At 39.4% G+C, this 20,393-nt stretch overlaps 1 protein-coding gene across 5 annotated transcripts in view; it reads right to left on the bottom strand.

Annotated features, from left to right (window-relative positions):
- Positions 1–6,464, bottom strand: part of LOC149077707 (receptor-type tyrosine-protein phosphatase gamma-like) — a 50,441-nt gene extending 43,977 nt beyond the window's left edge. For all 5 annotated transcript variants that reach the window (XM_089245347.1, XM_089245351.1, XM_089245350.1 and 2 more), the window contains exon 1: positions 6,305–6,464. In XM_089245347.1, coding sequence (XP_089101473.1) covers positions 6,305–6,413 — 109 coding nt within the window. In that variant the 5' untranslated portion in view covers positions 6,414–6,464. The remainder of the gene's footprint in view (positions 1–6,304) is intronic.
- Positions 6,465–20,393: the final 13,929 nt, after the last annotated feature.

Here is a 20,393-nt window from a genome sequence, read left to right as displayed (position 1 = left end):
AGGGGAAAGAACATCAAAAATGAGGGAAAAGAGCGTTGCTGTTAGTTTACGCTGTTTTTTTTTCTCCTTTTTTTCTCGATTTTGAATTCAAATATCTCAGCGAACAGTTCACTCAGAAAATAGGAAATTTTTCTTGTTGGTCTCAGAAGAGACAGGGCAACAACTTTTTAATTGGAAGTTAGAGGATAAGGGGACCGTATAAATATTTAAATTTTGCAATTTTTTATTAATATTTTTTCATTTTAACGGCATTTAAGGCGACATTATTTGAAAAAAAAAAAATTCTGATTGAGAGTTGCCTCTAAAACCAACTTTTCAGGAAATTGCCACTTGGACAACGATAAGATTGGACACCTTGTAGATTATAGCAAAAGTAAATTTTCAGTACAAAAAAATTATAAAAAGCAAACATAATGGAGATTTCGCGAGTTCCCGAGACCATACCTTAGTGAAACTCCTCACCCTTGTTAACTTTGTCACGGTCATTCCCGCTTATGATAATCCGGTCGTTAGCACGGACATGCCGATACGTTGACACAAATCATCCTTGACACAAAGTGTGATCCACATATTAATAATAACTATGTTATTCTTAGGAGAATGTCATCTCTAAGCTTATCGTCTAACATTCACCTCTGATCAATCTCGAGCACAAACAAACACTCTGATCGACTCCAGTTGCGGAACTCCACGACTGTCATTAATTACGAGACGAGCGCGTGAAATGTGCCAAGCTCCCCATTAAAACTGGAACGAACATGATAATTATCCTCTTAATCAACTGACATGCACGGGACATACGTGACACGTTAGTTACAATCATTACGCGTGGTTCCGGAAAAATAAGACGAAAGCATCTCAACTAAAGCTCGCGCGTCTTCAATCAATGGCTCTAGGAAGCATCTGATGTGACCTGCCACCTCAAATCTAATTTTGTAAAGTTAACTAAGCGGCAAATTTCCAAATCACTCGAGTGGCCCGTAACATATTCCCACGTCACTAGTTACCAGTAACATATTTACAGATCACTTAATTGGCCCGTAGCACATTTTGAGATAACTCAATCAGTTTCGGCACATTCCCAGACAACTTAATTGATCAGCGGCATATTTACAGACAAGCGAGGCACATATACAGATCACTCAAGCGGCCCGCGTCAGATTTTCAGGTCATTTAAGTCACCAGCAGTGCAGTTACACATCACTCAAGTGTTGCGGCACATTCCCAGATCAGTTAAGTGACCCACGGCACAGTTCCAGATCACTTCAGTGTCAGCACTTTCCCAGATAACTTACTTGAACCCCGGCTTATTTACAGATCACCGAGGTACAGTTCCAGAGCACCGAGTGACCCGCTGCGTGGTTCGAGATTACTCAAACGGCCCACGGGTCATATTTAGGTCGCTTAAGCGGCCCGCAGCATATTTACAGATCACTTATGTGGCCCGCGGTATAGTTCCAAATCGCTCAAGTGGCCCACGACACTTTTTCAAACCAATGAAGTGACCCCCACAATCTAAAAGGGGTTGAGCACCATTGTTATAAAGTATGGACCGTAACTGGTTATCCCACAAGGTATTCCATGTAATTCAGAAACGAATTCCACGAATGGTATAAAAATGAAAACAAAATGGCTGAGGATATACTCGTATAATTTTACAGTTTTTTTCGAAAATTACGTGCATGGAAGGAGTGCAACGTTTCTGTTTTTGGCGAGGTTTTGTGGCTTCCTGCCGACCGTCCAAGGTTTTCCCTTTTCCATCGTCACCTTCGTTGTGTGAACCTGCGTAAATACAAAACAATATATATATATATACACGCAGTTAAACCTCGTTAATTAGTCACTCTTGGGAGACCAAAAATATGACCTAGTAAGCCGAGTGACTCGTTAAACGGAATAAGTCGTGGCTGCGCTGATTCCGGTCTCCCTATTGATGCATTTTCATGCAGAAGAAACCAAATTTTAGTTTCATTCAAACGAGATGTCAGGAAAATTTATTACCAGAGTTTTTCTTAATTAATTAATGTTTATTTGCTACATAATTACGCATTTGAACAACACAAATTATTACTTTTTTCGATTTTACAAAATTCGCAAATTTTTCCGCATATTTATAGAAACCAAAGTATTGTCTTCTTGTGTTTGGCAGTTTAATTTTTTTGCAACATCATAAATGGAAATGAAATATTCTTCATGAGATTGAAAAAAAAAGGCCGTTTATTTTGAACTGATAAAACGCTGGCGAGTTTTGTTTGTGTAGAAGAATTTTGGAAGTTGAAGGAGCGATTCTTTTCTCCAAAGAAGATACAAATTGAACGCCCGTCTCTGTCTGTCGTGCGTTTCATCCCGATACCATTTTTCTTGATAGATCGATTTTTCATATTCCTCCACAATCCAACGCTGCTTTGTCTTTTTAAAGGTAAACTAATTTTTTTTATTTTCAAATTTGGAGAACAGTATGACAGTAGGGTTACAAATGATCGACAATAGTCCAGCTAAGATATTGTGTTTGAGGCAGGGTCTTAAACCCATGTCCCGCTGGCGTAATGTGGCCCTCCGAGCTTAGTACTGTGGCCCGCCGATCATTTACATAAATTAATTCGCATAGAAAAACGAATTACAAAAAAAAATCGCGCTAAAGAGCTGTGGCCACCGAAAATCCGTGTTGCTGTATTTAGCGCTGTGAGATACTTTCCAGATTATAGTTAACAAAGTTAATGCATTTGATACATTGAAAGGGCCATTTGGTGACCCTGAGCCAAAACACTTATTTGAGTCCTATGATTTCATATTGGCTACATATTTTGAGAGGCCAAATTCGGCATTCAAAAGGTATACATAGTTACAGAATTTAAAGAAACGCTAAAAAACACCTTTACTAAAAAAATAATTTTAGAATTATTGAAAAAAGACAATTCCGTAATTTATGAAAAATTTATATTTAATTAAAAATAGTTACAAAATTACTGAAAGAAATAATTGTAGAATTATTGAGAGCGATTTCAGAATTGTGAAAAGTAAGGATTCGTGAAAAAATTTAAGAATTTTTGAAAAAAATAATTTCATAATTAACAAAAATTCAAAATTAATGAAAAAACAGTTTCAGGGGTTTGTCGAGAGAATTTCAAATTTAATAAAACAAACAATCAATTAAAAAGTATTAATTAATTAAATAAAGGAAAATAAAATAAAAATTCAAATTTATTGAAATAAATAAATTTAAAGCAAATAAGAGTGTTCAAGAAATTTAGAGAACTCGGTTTAATAACCGAGAATACCACGGTATGTCTTGGAGGCCCGCGGGCTTCGTGGGAAGTTTAATTTTGCCCGCAAGTGGCTGAAAGTTTGAAGAGCCGTGGTTTTAGGTATCCTACTTCTTCGAAAACGTCATTTTGGAAGAAAATATAGATTTTTATTATTTATGAAAGCTCTATTCTCTCTCTTCACGATTCCAAAACAGGCCTTTTTTGTTTATATGATGCTTTAAATAGAAGTTACGTCCATTTTAGTATTGCGCTTTTACATACAAGTAATACGTGTCTAAAAACTTTAAAGGTGTTTTACGAAGAAATGCTATTTTTGACATTGTATTGAGTTTGAAACATGATTTCTAAAAATCTATTCATTGTATCATTACCAAATTTTAATATGATAATATTCTATATATTTTTGAGGTTACGAACCGAAATCTAAGGTCAGTGACATGTATTTGTCTAATTAGTGTTTCACTGTATATTTCGTGAATGTGAGAATTTCGAAAAATTAATTTGGTTCATTAACAGATTTGAGTGTAACTTATATGAGCATGCCATAAAATCCTTTAAATTTTTGTACCAAACCTGTATCATTTTTAGTTGAATCTACCGCGAAGAAAATACAGATACAACGCCACAACAGGCAAAATGCCCAACGAGGTGGCTGAGAAAAAGATGCCCATAAAAATATGGATGTCATATATTTCCGAAGAGAAATGTGTATGCGTTGCATGTACGCTTCAGTATGGTAGTTACGTGATCTAGCAACCCTACGTAAACATAACGCATCTAAAAATTTCATGTATAGCAATTAAAGAGGAAATGTATGTGGAAAACTTACGTTGTATTCGTGGGCAATGGCTTTTCTGGCGGCCTCGTTGTGCAGTCTGGTATGTAACAGTTCGCAAGGCTCGCATTTTCGTACCGGTGGGGTCGTCATATGCGGTGTCGATCCTGCTCAGAAATACCATTTATTACTGTATTAGTATTGCCAAGTTGCAAGAACCATCTATTTTTTCCCCACAATTTGGACGGAAACACATTTTATAACGATAACACGCCGTCACACTATCCTATCTTCAGACCGTGCCAAAAATAGGTTTCCAACAACATGATGCTCGCCTTCACTCAGTATCATCAGGTAAAGACGCCCAAATACTTCCTTAACCACAGGCACGGTCCTCAGACCCCTCTCTAATCGAGAATCAGTAGGACATGATCGAATGAATGCTCTTCCGTGCCGCAGAATGAGAGCGTACCAAGAAATCTCGTTAAAAATCTGAGGCTAATACCTCAACATTACATTAACAATCAGCTCAACAATCCAACTTATAATCACATTAATGACTCCAATCAATGCGCTCAATACATGCAATACCGTGAAACCTCAATATAACGATAATCCACGGACCAAGAAAAAATATCGTTGCAGAGGAATTATCGCTGTACCGAGAGGCAATATCATCACGTGAAAACAAATTTATGCTGCCATTTAAATCTTTTTTAAATCGGCGCTGTTAGTACTGCCAAAAAATTCACTTTTGAGTGTTTATTCGCCGCAAAAATTTTAAATCGTAAACATAATTCAGTTAGATGTGTGCGTGCATTGCCCCTGTAAAGAGGTTTACCGTAATACACTTTGGTAATCACACAAAAACTAGCTTTACCGAAAACTTATACTTTCGGTGATCAGGTACCAAATACCGATATTATTTTAGTTCTTCGAGGACATCTACTATGTGATTAGTTTAAAAATATATTGAGATTATTGAGATATTTTTCGAGCGAAAATTAAGAGAACATCGTTGTAGCGGTCTCAAAAAATCGCGTTAAAAATATCGTTATAGAGGGTTTAGCGTAGTGAAAGATATCGTTGTATCGAGAGGAGTTTAACATTAGACTATAGGTGATTCCAAACAAGATTCGAAAAAATATCGTTGAAGAGGGATTTATCGTCGTATCGAGTATCGTTGTAGCGAGGTTTCACTATATTTCAAAATAAAGATCAAATGCTCAGAACATGTTATTTAAAATTTCGCCATATATCATGCATGCTTTCATGGTAGTGCATTTTCTATGAATCCCCAACAAGGTAAAAATAAATTATTAAATTAAAATTAGCAATTCACAGGGTGTTAAATAAAATTTAACATCATTGTTTGAGCTATTCAGCGGAAAAATACTTACATTCATTATTGTTAGTGGCGGGAAAAGAATTTATTATGTTATCACCCCCACATACTGCCTTTTAAAAAACACAAATTCCTCCTAAAGCTTGCTTGGCACATGGCCAATTTTTCCCCCTATTTTTTTCTGCACATCGTTTCGCAAATTGCCTACTTTGCCAGAATAATAATCGAAGAAAAATTGAAACAAATGTTTAATTTGTGAAATTTAAACTGTGAATATATATATGTATATATTTGATGGAATAATTTGCGGAGGAATCTAATTTTTGATGCATTACATCTGGTTGAGAACGCAACCAGATAAACAATGAATAGATTTATTAATATGAAAGCGAATACAATGCTCACAGTGTAAAAGTTTAGCGAATAAATTGCCCTTGTTTCACTATATCACTTACTGGTTATACAAATGTGCGAGTTTTCCAGGTCTCATTTTACCGGTACGGCTGATATCCGGAGTAAATGTACTGGTGTCACCAAAGTGACACCCGTAATGCGGCCCGCGACTTGGTAGCTGGCTGTTGTGTTGACCCTTGTACAGAAATAAGTTTACCATCCCCTTATCTACAGAGGCTAAATTTATTTTATTACGCATTTTCCATAAAGAAAAATATGTCAGCTTATTTGTTATACAATTCATTCAGTACTTCTTTTAAAAGAGACAACTCTCTCTCTCTCTCTCTCTTTGTGGCGTTTTAACTTTTGCCATGGGGAGTGATATAAATACTTTTGCGTAAGCGACTGATTGAGTCTCAAATGTTGCTCCACCCCACATTTCCACGAGGCTAAGATTGATATATTCGTCTATTTTCATACATCGAAGAAGTAAAAAACATGCGTAATAATATATATATATATTACCCTTTTTATATGCGGTAAACGTCATCATAGAAGTCGAAACGAGCAACAACAGTCCGATCAACAAAACTCTTTTCGTCGTACTTTTCGAAGCGAATATTTTGGATCGCATATATATGGTACATATACATGTCGCGTGTGATGATGTCGAATGTGGCTCTTCTCCCCCGATGGTCGACGTTGAAGTTACGTGCACTTCTTCAAATAAATGCTTGTTTGCTCTGTTGCATGTGTTCTCATCCTTCTCCTAACAAACTATGTCGATATTTCGTGATTTTTTTGTTTGCCCATTTAATGGCGCGCTTTCTTTTTGCGAAAAATATAACATATACTGTAGACTCTCGATTATCCGGCCTAGTTAAGAAACAATAATAATAATTCTTTGTGTTTAAAATGAGGAATAATTTACTTTGCCAAGGCGTCCCAATATAATCAATTTGTGCAATCATTTATCAGTGAACAGTGAAATAAGTTTAAATAATTTTTGTGCAAATTAAATCTACATCAATATACAGTGAAACCTCGATATAACAATATTCTGCCGGATATCGTTGTATAGGGATTACCGTTATATGGAGAGGCCACATAATCACGTGCCATCAAATTTATGTTGCTGTTGGCATCTTTTCTAAATCGGCATTGTTAGTAACACCACTTTTGAGCACTGTATTTATTCGCCGCAAAAAATTTTAAATGATTAGTTGATAAACAAAATTCGGTTGGACGCATTGCCCCTGTAAAGAGATTCATTGCCGCACACTTTGGTGTATCACACGAAAATTTGCGGCACCGGATACTTCATCAACACTTTCGGTGATCAGCTGGTGCCAAATACCGATATTGTTAGATGTCCTCGAAAAAACTAAAATATGTGACGAATTTAAAAATGTATCGTAGGATATTTCAAGCGAAGTATTAAGAAATATCGTTGTGGTTTGAAAATTTCCTCAAAAAATACCGTTGTAGAGGGGGTTTAGCGTAGTAAAGGATACCGCTGTAGAGGGGTTTGTCGTTATACCGAACATCTTTTTAGCGAGGTTTCACTGCATTTTGTTTATTTTAAAAGTATATACGTATTTTGCATAAAATCGTGTATACTTTAATCAGTGTACAGGATTTTGTTTCCTGCAATTGTGAAATTTGTGTTGAAATGTATACGATATTTATACGTGGACTTCCTTTTCCCGAATTAAATTTTTAAAACTTACAGTATTAAAAAGGCCTATAAAGGTGTATTAAAGGCCTACAGTACATTACAAACATTTATAAAGTACTGGCCTGTACTTAGATATCAGAATATATGAACAAGATGACTTTTTTGAAATAAAAAGGGCGATTTTTTTTAATGGTGTGGGGGGTTGCTGGTTAGGAAGTGAGCATCTGTAGAACTCCGGCCTGTCCAGCTTTTTGTTATCCGGCTTGGCATTCCGCCACATTAGGCCGGATAGCCCAGAATCTTGCTGTATATGAGCATGGTTGGGTTATATTATAACTGAATAAACCGAATTTAAAAAAAACTGATTTTTATACTGAATTCTAAAATGTGGCAATTTGCAAGGAAACTGAAATTCGGGTGCCGATGAGTTGAAAAATCCTTCCAGAACCCTATCATTTTAGCTAATTTTTTTTTTTTTGGATTATTTTGAGTACAGTCAGAGCCACCCTTAGGGGTGCGCAACCCGTGCCCCGCACCTATGATAATAAAAGGGAAAGAATATACTTTTATCAAAAGTACATTTTTTTCGAACTAGGTGTCTGAGGTCCAACTGATTTGATTTTGGAATTTTCATCAATTTTGGAATTATTACTTTCATCAATTGCGAATTTCTATAAATTCTGGATTTCCCCCCCCCCCCCCCTCATTTATTCTGTATTTTCATCAATTGTGGGATTTTTTCCCCTCGTTAATTCTAACTTTTCATTGGTGAGTAGATATTTTTCAGCATTTCTGTGTGTATTCTGTGATAATTCACGAATCTTTTGAATCTCTCCAGATTCTTCCCCCCCCCCCCCAAATATATAAAATTGGAGCTAAGGAGCCTCTCCAAAATTATTTTCGTACGTGGCCCCGCGTCTGATAAGGGTGGCCTTGGCTACAGTACACACCGAGAGAATATACCGTCAAGACAGTATCGAGAATTCTCGTTCGGAGTTGAGAAAAAGTACCCGGACAACTATACCTATACGACCACAGTTTCAGATTAAGGGTGGATTTACATCTTACAGACACTGTAAACATTCTTCAACATAAAACCAATGAACTTATTCATATCTACCGCATCGTGACTGCGCAGGCGCAAACAGACATTTTTTTATGTGAAAGCATGTATGCCGTGTCTGACACGACACGGTGAGCGTCTGTAGGTGTGAATCCATCCTGAAAAGTGAAACAAAATTTAGGACATCACATCCGGTGGACGGAATCGGAACTAGGAACCTGTTCGATATTTATGCGTTATCTTATGGGCTTTATCTAGGGCTCTTTGAAACCCTTGGCTGACTCATCCACCAACCTTGAGAGAAAGTGTGATGTTAGTATTATCGCTATTGCCAATCGCTGTGTTTTTTATCCTGTTTTCTTTTAACGATTTGACGTCGCTTAAAGCAACGGAACCAGTTTTTTTTATTCTGGGAGGGGGGGGGGGTGAGTCCGCCCTACTTTCCGAGTGCCTTAGATAAGGCACTTAGTCCAATTTCGTGTGCCGGGTGTTACGCCGTAAATTTTGCTTCTGTTTTGTCTCTGAACTATAGATCATAGAGACATTAGACACGCTTGGACCGTTTTGATCTACTTCGAGCGAGGATTTCAGCACAGCTGATGTTTTTAATTTCAATTGATTTTTGATATGAACCGCCTCCTTGAATAATTCGCATCCGAAACATTTTGCCAAAATCCCGATCTGATTTCCTCGTTTGCATGTTGGTCACCCCTAAGGCAGGGATCCTTAACATTTCTCGAGTCGCGAGCATTGCCTATACTTATCATCAAACACAGCAAAGAGCGCTCAACCTTTAGGAGAGTGCGGGCCACTTCATTGGTTTGAAAACGTGACACGGATCAATTAAGTACTCGACAGCCACCCAAGCGATCTATGAATGTGCCGCGGATCTTTTTAAGTGATCTGTGAATGTGCCGCGGATCTTTTTTAAGTGATCTGTGAATGTGCTGCGAGCCACTAAAGTGATCTGGAACTGTGTTGTGGGGCCGCTTGAATAATTCGTCGATATGCTGCGGTTCACTTAAGTGATCCGTAAACTTGCCGCTGGCCACACTTAAATGCTATTTACATATATCGTGGGCTGCTTGTGTGATCTAAAACTGTGCCACTGGTCACTTAAGTCATTCGTAAACATGCAGCGACTCCCTTAAGTAATCTGCATATAAATGCATCGCTTAGTTCATTTCTACAAAATTAAGGTTTGAGGTCATGTGCTGCCACGTCATATTTCTCCGAGGGCCATATTAAGCCCGCGGATGACGAGTTGAGCAATAGTGACTTACGGTGACTGCTTGAAATGTACACAATCGTAATTCTTGAATGCAATTTCTACAATGTAAAAATTGAAGAGTTGATGAAGTGCTCGCGAGTACTAAATCTGGCATGAGCACTGAGCACTCTTGGGGCTTCAGGGAGCACCATGGAGCTTGCGAGAAACACTCTTGAATGACTGCCCTAATCCAAGAGTGCTCAACATTTCGGATATGTGAGCCAGTTTATTGGTTTGCAGATGTGTTGCGGGTCACTTCATTCGTTTGAAAAGGGCGTCGCAGGTCACATAAGTGATCTGTAAATGTGCCTCAGGTTATTTGACTGATTTGTAAATGTGCCACGGGCTGCTTGAGTGATCTGTAACTACACCGTTGGTCGCTAAAGTGATCTTAAGCTGTGCCACGGGTCATTTAAGTGATCTTGAACTGTGCCGAACGTCACTTGAGTGATCTGTAAATGTACCGTGGTTCACTATGTCCTAGAAGCTGCGTGAGTGACCCGGTAGTGCACCGCAGATCGGTAAAGTGATCATAAACTGTACCGCGGGTCACTTAATGGATCTGTAAATCTGATAGGGATTACTTGAGTGATCTGAAACTGCACCGAAGGTTTCTGAAGTGATCTGGCATTCAGAGTGAAAGGCCGTAATGTAGATAAGCACTGTTAAACCAAACAATGATTTGGCCAATTTTTTTATAAAATTAGGTTTGAGCTCACGGCCACATCACACGACTCCGAGGGCCACAGGTTGAGCATGCAGACCCTAAGTCAGGGGTGCAAACTTTTCATTCTGTGGGCCAGATATGCGGTATGTGTCTCGCTCACGGGCCAGACACTTGACTCGGCTGAAGTTGGTTTTCTGTGGTTCCTAACGTTGAGGCGCAAATGCGAGCCAATCTCCCCGTTAAAACGTCTCGCCACAGACAGCAACAGGCCTACAAACGGTGTAAATATCACTCACTTCGCTTCTAAAATATAGATAGCAGCACTGAAAAATCAGACACAACACTAGATACCCACCCAGACTGTTAGTTACACACACACTTCCAGCACAACTCACCAGGTTGCAAATTGCCTATAGTGATAGACCTGGGTTGTGTTCGGTTTGAAAGAAAAAAAAGAGAAAGGACCAGAAACTTGTATGAACAGTGTGACCATATGACCTGTATTTTACGGGACATTTCCTTAATTTTGGACGTCCCAACTTTTTTAAAATAAAATTTCCCGTTTTCTCTCTTATTTGTAATGAAGCTAACTTTTAAAATCAATAATTAAGATTCTTTTTCATGAAAATTAGTCATAATTATTAGAACATAATTTATACCATAATCATCAATATTATAACCATATTCATCTCACATATTTGTGAAACAAATGCGTTTTGTTTCGTGAATTATAAATTTCCACCCATTGTGCTTTACTTGCCGCCATTGGTGATTTTTTTTTTTAATAACGTCATTATCACGTATTCCCAAGAGATCTTTACGATCTGTCCAGGGAATTTGTTAGCGCGTTAGTAGACATCCATGCCGGAACCGGGATTCGAACCCAGACCTGCACAATCAGAAGCTAGCTCCCTAACCACCTGACTGCCAGGCGCAGTCCAGTGATTTTTCAGCAGTTTTAGCGATAGTTGGCAACCTTACAGTTATTTGAACATTTTTTTTTTTTTATCTGTAATTGACAATTTTACTTGTCTCTGAAATTGTTTAGCTATAATTTGCAACTTAACCTGCATTTCACAATTTTTGGTTATAATTTGTTATATTCCGTATGGATCAAGATTTTTCATTTTCCGTATTTTTATGAAGGAAATATGGCCAGCCTAGTAATTATTGTGTTGCGTGTATTGATACTTTTCTACTGGAGCACCTTTGGCGGGCCTCCGTTTACCCATCGCTACCCTAAGCCTTCCCCTATATTGCTGCACATGACCGCAGTTCATTAAAAGGAATTAAAACTCTTTTATTTAGCACATTTCCTTTTACGGACAATTAACCATTTGCATCCACAAGCAGAACATTCCGCGAATATTTGTTGTCCCTTACCACGAAGCGTAGAAAAGTCCGTAAGATACATTGATTGTTCCTTTATTATAGCTATCAATTGAAAGTTTGATTTAGTGATGACTCATTGAATGCTCGTTTAAAAGTATTGGAATACTTCTTTGAATATGGAGAACTTATAAGAAATACTTACGCATTCAACTTCAGGCATATTTCAGAATGCTCAAACTGATGTAGCCGGATAGAGCATATGAAAGATCGCTGCTCCAAATAAATTGGACACAAAAAAAAATATTCCGATGCTTACATGAAACATGCTAAGAATATATTAACATGAAACACTATAATGGGATTGACTCAAATTGAGAGAAAATAATTGTGTTTTGAATCACAATTTTCAGTGTGGCGTTTTTCCGAACGATACGTCACGAGGGGTTACCAATTGTGCCGTAAACTGTCTATGAGACAAACTTATGTAAGCAAGGATATTGGGGCATTTCAAACTGGTATGGTGTATATTTACCAACACTTAACTACTTATTAATTTACTTCCATTGCCTAGAAAAAGAAGCATCTGGAAATTTGTGTAATGTTCTCAGAAATTAGTCATCGAATGATATCTTCCATCAGAACCTGGTTACTGGCATCGGTTTCTCTAGAAAACATGCTCAATACCATATATAAATATTCGTATGAACGCACTGCTATACGATCAAATCCACGTCGATTTTTGGCCATAAATCTTCTTTCATGTTAAACATGCTTCTTAAACAAAACATTCGAAGCTCTCTCTTTGAAGATGGCCATTAACACAAGAGCTGTGAAACTACAGTATTTATTTCAAGCATTACAATATCATGTTGTCTGATTGGCTTCATATTGGACTCGGATGCATATTAAATAGGATCGTAGTATAATTTATATAGCATGCGATATTTCTGGACTATTTTTACATTTTGATGTATAATTTATTGCACCAATAGACGAGAGCTAAACACTTGCAGTTCTTGGATGGGCGGAGAATTGTCTCTTTCCTATCTGTGAGATCAAAAGGTTTGAAGCATGCAGTCGAACAGCGCTGCTCGGATGTCCGCGTCGCTGCAAATGCCTGCCGTGATGTCTTTGTCCACGATGACAGTAGAATCGCGGCTTAAGGCGATTTCTGCCGCTTTTCTGAGGATCTCTGAGGTGATGTATTCCTGGATGGCAGTAATGATGACGGGGACTTGCGGGTCGACTCTCTTCTTGTAACGACGGATATAGTCGTGTACCTTCTCGATGGAAACCAGCAGCTTGCGTGACCCTGCCTTCGATCTGGAAGGCCTTCCTTTTTTTGTCGACTTGCCGTTCGAGTCTCCAGCCTGTAATTCGACCTTCACCTCTTCTTGTTCTTCTTCATCTGATTCGGATTCTGCGTCTGCTTGCTGGCGTGCAGAAACTATTGGCTTCTTCCGTGGCTTCTTTGGTGGCAGTTCGTCGGACTTTTCAGATAGCTGAAGACGTGAAGGCATCTTTTCTTTCCAAATTTAAAACCGGGAACCAAAAATATTTTGGTTGTGTTTAGGAGCTATTACGAATTTGCGACTTTCAGGAACGGAATTTTGGACACGAATGTTTCATTTACTCGTGGAATTCCAAAAAATATACATATATATCGCGTGCGAACGCTCTACTGAATCATGTCACGAATCGGCTTGTAATTTTTGCGCAATCTATCAAGATATAGATTTGTTTGTAAAGGCTTGTCATCCGAAGACAAAGTTAGTCTGATATGACTGCGATTGTCAAACTGAGATTACGAAGGTGAACAATTTTCTGAAAATATCTAGGGAGAGGAAAAAATATTCAGAAAAATGCCAAATTTTTTCTGAAAATGCATGGAAACTGATAATCCTGCCACTCACGACACGGTACAAGCTAAAACTGGTACGAAATAAGACGCCTTTTGAAATCCTGGTGGGCTCATCGAGTTCAGGGAAAACCCAGTTTGTGTGTGTTCAATATTTAATCTCCAAAACTCCCTCAGAATACTCTCGATGTATTCACATTGTTAACTGAAACTTGAAATCCTTACCGGGCTCATTGAGGTTGGAAAAACCAGTTTTCTGTTCAATGTGACATCAAAGGTGACTGTAAAAAAACGGAATAAGGGACAGCCATTGGCTGCAGCGATAATACTGACGTCATACTGCGCATTAATGGTGGATGGTGAATCCGCCTGGATTTATCCAGTGGTTATAGCTCATCCTATAACCACTGGATAAATCCAGGCCGACTCATCATCCACCATTACGGCACAGTGTGACGTCAGTTTTGTTGTTGCAGCCAATAGAAGTACCCGTGCCATTTTTTTAATGATTTGACTTTAACGTCACACTGATCAGAAAACTGGTTTTCCGCTTTTGGTGATTCCGCTGGGTATCAAGGCGTCTTAGGATGAACGAGTGTGGATTCAAAAAATACCAGAAAAACGTTACAGGACTGTATGAGCTTCAAGCGAAGTATGATGATGGAGCTGTTTCTATTGACTCGGCTCGCAAATTCTGAAAAGAAAACTATCTACAAGCGAACTCATTTCTTCAGCATTTTTTAAACCAGTTGTTCTCAAAGTGTGCACCGCAGCTTTTCGGGGAGCCACCAGTCATTGTTAGGGACGTCGCAGTTAGATGTCCTTATTGATGAGTGGTTATTCAATGCCGTGAAACAGTTCTTTGTTAGACTGGTCTAGGGTACATGTCCATTAGGGCAAGAAAGTCGTGGAGGTCAAAAGTTTTCGCGGAAAAAGAGCCGCGAAAGACTGTCCGCATCATAACATCAATCTAAAATAAGGACCCATTTTTATTTTTACGGGATCTGCCTGCTGTGATCTCAGAACTGGCAATGCGAAGCTGGTTTGAGAAAATTATTAGCTGGCCTATCTCTCGCTCAGATTTAGAATTATACAATTCCATAGTAATTCTTTTTTTTATATTTAAAACACACCTCTACGACAAACGGATGATGAGATAAGGGCAGCATTAGGACTTCCAGGACATCCTGCATAATTTCTTTGTGATAAATATGTATATAGTATATAGTGTGTGTAAAAAGGTAAGTTAATGCAAGGTCCATTCGTCGGCCACCGAACTGGTTGGAACTTGCTCTTATCGGATGAAAATGTTATAATTTTCTTCGGACCTACGACAGCAGGAACTAGAGGGTGGGGGCAACTGCCACAGGCGGGAAAAATTTAGGGGCGGCAATTTTAGGTGGAAACAAAAAAAATCGTTATAAAATTATCGAATTTTAAAGTTGTGGGGACGGTAAAATAATGTTTGCCCCGGGCGGCTAAATCTCATGTTTTCCCCGAGCAGCAAAAAATTCTAGTTACAGCCATGGGCCTACGCATTCGTATTTGCTCTGACCCTTTTGGTTCATAATTCATTAGCTTAGGCTACCGGTGTGTGTCTTTATAACGAAGGCCAACAAGAATGCCTCCACACATGAACACACTCCAGCCACATGAATTGATCATTGATCATTTTTGTCGCACCACGGTTATTTTCTGCACACGAGGGGGGGCTAATTAGACCGCGACCCACAATTTATTGCCGATTCCGAATGGCAGGCTTATTTTTATATTTACCGAGAGGTTGGGGCGCTAACCCCTCGATGGGGGGACTCCCGGCAGTAGCAATTTTTTCTGCGGTCATGTCGCCGTTTCTGTTGTATTCCTGTGTCAGGAAAGTTTTCTAACAAGGACGAACCGGGTATCGAACTCGCGACACCTCCAAACATCCTTTGGTACTTTAGGCGAGTATCTTATCGACCAGGGCTACCGCACCCCCTAGCCACATGAAAATATGTTGTTGTTTTTTTTCACTATAAATTTACTATACCCGGAATGGCAGTGAAAATATCTTGCCTGGGGCCCACTGAAGACCACCGACAGGTCATCAAGACCTCTTCAGTCTTTGGCAAAAAAAACAATCTCTTCAAATTAAAATTACCGGCATTTGTAGGGAAAATGAAACAAAATGAGTTCTTGGCAAAAACCCAAAAAAATGAAGTTTAGAGAAGGAGGAATTTCGAAAAATTCCATGACCTTCTCGGATTTTTCGGAACCTCGAACATTCCAAATGCGAATTATCGGGACTCTATATACTGTACCATGAAATGCAAAAGTCTGCCTGTTCTCTTTGGAGAGACTTCTTCAAATGGAAGATCGGCTCGCAATTGCGCCTCGAAGAGATATGCAAAAAACTGCCAAATGATCCACGGGATACGGATTATACGGGATGCATAGCAAATAGGGGTATGGCATTTTACTGGCGAATCGTTGATCCTAGAAGTATATGTACAACAAAGTTGGAAAAAGTTTTCAAATAACGACGTGAAGTACTCAGTTATGTCATTCATGTTTCAAAGGGTCGTGTATAGTTATTACAAAAAAAAACAAAAAAAACCTTTTATACACCCCGTGTGCCCAAAAACCCAGTTAAAAAGTTGTTGGCCTATCTCTCCTGATGCTAACACAAAAAAACCTCCCCGTTTCCATGTGCAATATCCTCGGAGATATTCGAATTCGAAAAACGAAAGAAATTCGGGAAAGAAGAACGTTAAAAACCCGTTTTACCCGCATTTAATGCTGTTATCTCCCGAATTCCCCCCGTTTTATGAATTCGAATATTTCTGTGAATATTGTACTTAGAAACGTGGAGGTTTTTTGTCTGTTAGCATCAGGAGAGACAGGGTGACAACTTTCTAATTTGGTTTTGGGGCACACATATCTGAATACTTACACGTTATTTGAAAACTTTTTCTAACTGAAAGTATATCTCTAGGATCAACGGTTCGCCAGTAAAATGTCATATCTCCTGTTTGCTACGCACCCTGTATAATACACCCAGTGGCCAAAGACTTAGGAACACCCTGCTACTCAAAGCAATCTGAGATAATTCCAGCCCCGTGCGAGGGTGTATTGTCCTGCTGCAAATATATAGCCATTATCATCAGGAAACAATATGGCCATAAACGGGTGCACGCGATCAACAACGTTGTGAAGGTGGGCGCTGGCGTTGACGGATATTTCCAATGGAAATAACGGGCCTTTCTATCAAACCGAGCGCAACTCGGGTCTATCGCCATCAGCAATTTACTGTCTAGTGAGTTTCAATTTGAAAATGCGTAAAATGTGTTTACAAATCACTCTATACCAGTTTCGAGAGGGAAAATATAGGGTGTGACAAAGTAAGAAATCTAAATGTTTTTATACGGTCCTCACGTTCCCTAACTTCCAGTTATAAAGTTGTTTCCTTGTCTGTCCTGCGGCCAACAAGAAAAATCCACGTTTCCAAGTGCATTATTCGCTGAGATATTCAAATTCAAAAAAATCAGGGACAAGTTTGAAAAGTACAGCGTAAACTCACAATCCTTCTTTCCCTGATTAATGCTATTCTTTTCAACGTTTCCCAAATTTTTGAATTCTGATATCTCAGCGTACATTGCAGTTAAAAACATGGAATTTTTACCGTAAACTTGAAGGACATGGGGACCGTATAAAAATTTAGATTTTTTTTTATTTACACACTATATATTTATTTGTGATTATATTGTTTGTTATATATTATTATTATATTTATTTATTTATTATGGGCATGTTTTTCTCAGCCACCTCGTTGGGCATTTTGCCTGTTGTGGCGTTGTATTTGTATTTGTATTTATTTTCACTCTAAAAACTGGTACAGGTTGATTTCTAAACACATTTAGGACATTTTTTGAATAGGAATTATACCTCTACGACGAACGGTTCATGAGATAAAGGCCGAATGGGGACTTACTTAGGCATTGTATACAGGGTGGTAACTACCGACCGCCCAATAATTACACACGTGATTCCTTGTGAAAAACTAATATGGAAAAGTTTCCGTTTTTTGATCTGACCCATAATTAATGAGTTATAACGCTTTCAAAATTGATGACGTCACTTAAAATTCCAGCCAAATTCACCAAATGTATAACTTAGAGCGTTTTAGACAATGCTAAAAATGTATTAACCCTGCTATACAGAAAACGAAAGAGATATAAAAACCACTTTTTTTTTCCCTCGCACTTTTCAGACAGAGAAAAAACTTTTTTTACAAGTTACGGAACAGGTTGTTTGCATCTCACAAAGCTAGCTTCACACAGGTTATAGATAAGCGTTAGTCATTTTGTTTTATTCTCCAGAAAGTACTGCGTCTAATTATTTCTAGTTTGATGGCATTCAGCATGCAAGAATATTGTGATATGCACCTTATATTAGGCGAGTGCCACGGATCAGCCTCGCAAGCAGCAAGGTTATACAGTCAACGGTATCCAACGCGAAAGCACCCGGAGACCATAAAGTGATTTTGCGACTGGACCGCCGACTGCGCGAGTCAGGGTGTGTATTACCACAACCAAACGTAGAAGATGGGCGAGTAGCGTCCGCAAGAATGCCAGCTTTCGAAGATAACGTGTTGTCGTTGGTTGAATCGGATCCAACGACCAGCAGTCGAGCGATCACAGGAGAATTAAATTCAAGTCACATAACGGTCTTAAACGTTTTGCACGATGAGTTTTTGCATCCGTATCATTACACACGGGTGCAAGCACTTTCATCAGAAGATTATCCGCGAAGGAAAGAATTCTGTCAATGGCTGCTTCAACAGCATTCCAATCACAGCGCTTTCCTAAATAGGATTCTATGGACTGACGAAGCAACATTTACTCGTGAAGGTGTCTTTAAGAGCCATAACAGCCATATCTGGGATTTTTCAAATCCCTATGCAACACGTCCAAATGCTCATCAGGTTCGTTGGGGAATTAATGTTTGGTGCACATTATGTACAACAATCTTCTGGGACCATATCTGCTTCCACAACGTCTGATTGCTGAAAACTACCTCGTTTTCTTGAGAGATTGCCTCCCAGACATCCTTGACGACCTTCCCTTGGCTATCTTGCGAAATCTTTGGCTGCAGCATGATGGGACACCGGCCCATTACACATCGAATGTCCGCGAGTAGTTAAATCATGAATACCCAAATCGGTGGACAGCCCAATGACAGCCTACTAGATCCACTGACCTAAACCCTTTAGATTTTTTGTTATGGGGCCATCTTAAAGCGAATGTGTATAGGCATACGCTTGACTCGCAAGAAGACCTCGTAGCTGCCTTGCATGCGGCAGTGACAACAGTGACACCGTCCATGCTGGAGCGGGTTCAACTCTCCATCCCATGCCGTGCTTCTTCATGTATCTCAATGGACAGAGCACATTTTGAGCACTTACTAATGTAAGATGCAATCTTCCTTTTAACTACTGTGGTGATTGAGTGATCATAGTGACGGACTGGCATCACGAGGTCCCGGGTTCAAACCCCACCATCACCACAGTGGTGGTCCGCTGTAGTTAGTTTTCTGTTGTTCCCAACTTCGAGGTGCGAATGTGAGCCGATCTCCCGTTAAAAAGTCTCGCAAAAGATAACAACAGACTTAAAACGGTACAAATATTCAATCATTACACTTCACTCACAATTTGAAATATAGATGAGGGTATTGAAACGTCAGACACAACGCTAGATACTCAATCAGACTGTCAGGCACACACACTCACATTCCCGGCAGAACTCACTTGGTAGTAAATTGACCATAGTGATAAATCAAAGTTTTGTTCGGTTTGAGAGAAAAAAACTTCCTCTTACCAAACTGACCTTAAAAAATTTGGAGAGTGATGAAATTATTCTTCAAAGTTGTTTTTTTTCGAATAATACTGGCCCTAATAACTACCATAAAACTAAACGTTTGTGATTAAAATAGCACTTCTTTCACACGGCTCCTTGGCAGGACGAGTTGCCACCGGAACGTCTTTCTATCCTCCGACTTTCATTTGCGGTACAGCACTCCATGTCTCATCTCCAGAGAGTTCCATAGCGCCCAGTATATTTTGGTCGTCGGACTGGAAGAGGCGACGTCTTGCCATGTTGGTTTACTCCCGGTGGATTCTCTCAAGTCCATTATCAGTCGTATGTCGGGATCTTCTAGATGGTTCTTCCGAGTATTCTTGTCGCTCCAAGGATCGTCACCTGAGACTTGAGATGTTATCTGTCTCACTACAGGGTTCGCCGGCCCGCCCATACTTCTCTTCTGCCTTGAGACGATGGTGACATCTCCGTGAACCCGGTCCTCTCGTCAGGGTGTCGGTATTTCCATGCGCTTTTTCTTAACGAGGCTGTATCGTTCTCTTCATGCCATCTGACTCTCGTGAGTGAACAGTTCCGGTTATGCCATTGGTCTTGTCTGCATCGGCGAACTCTTTTTCTGCTTCTGGAATGCCCATCACTTTCCTTGGAGGTACTTCGTTACGACCACATCCGAGCAGGGCGATACGTTCCTTCGGCGTGTGCAACTGGTCGTTCTTCATGTCCAAGGAAAATCCGTATTTCTTCAAGAAGTCCACTCCGATGATGCACGGATCCCTTATGTCTGCCACGAAGACGGTGTGTCGGTAGGTGACAGTGGCGAACTTTAGTGAGACTTTCAATTTTCCTCACGATGCTCACGTTGGCTCGCTCCGGTGTCGATGACCATCCTAC

This window comes from Pholcus phalangioides, unplaced genomic scaffold (genome assembly GCF_987345545.1).
Source record: "Pholcus phalangioides strain wild (caught in Gottingen) unplaced genomic scaffold, Ppha-v1.0 ptg000015l_1, whole genome shotgun sequence".
NCBI classification, from domain to species: domain Eukaryota; kingdom Metazoa; phylum Arthropoda; class Arachnida; order Araneae; family Pholcidae; genus Pholcus; species Pholcus phalangioides.
Note: the sequence above shows the minus strand (reverse complement) of the source record. Positions and strands in the feature narration are given on the sequence as shown.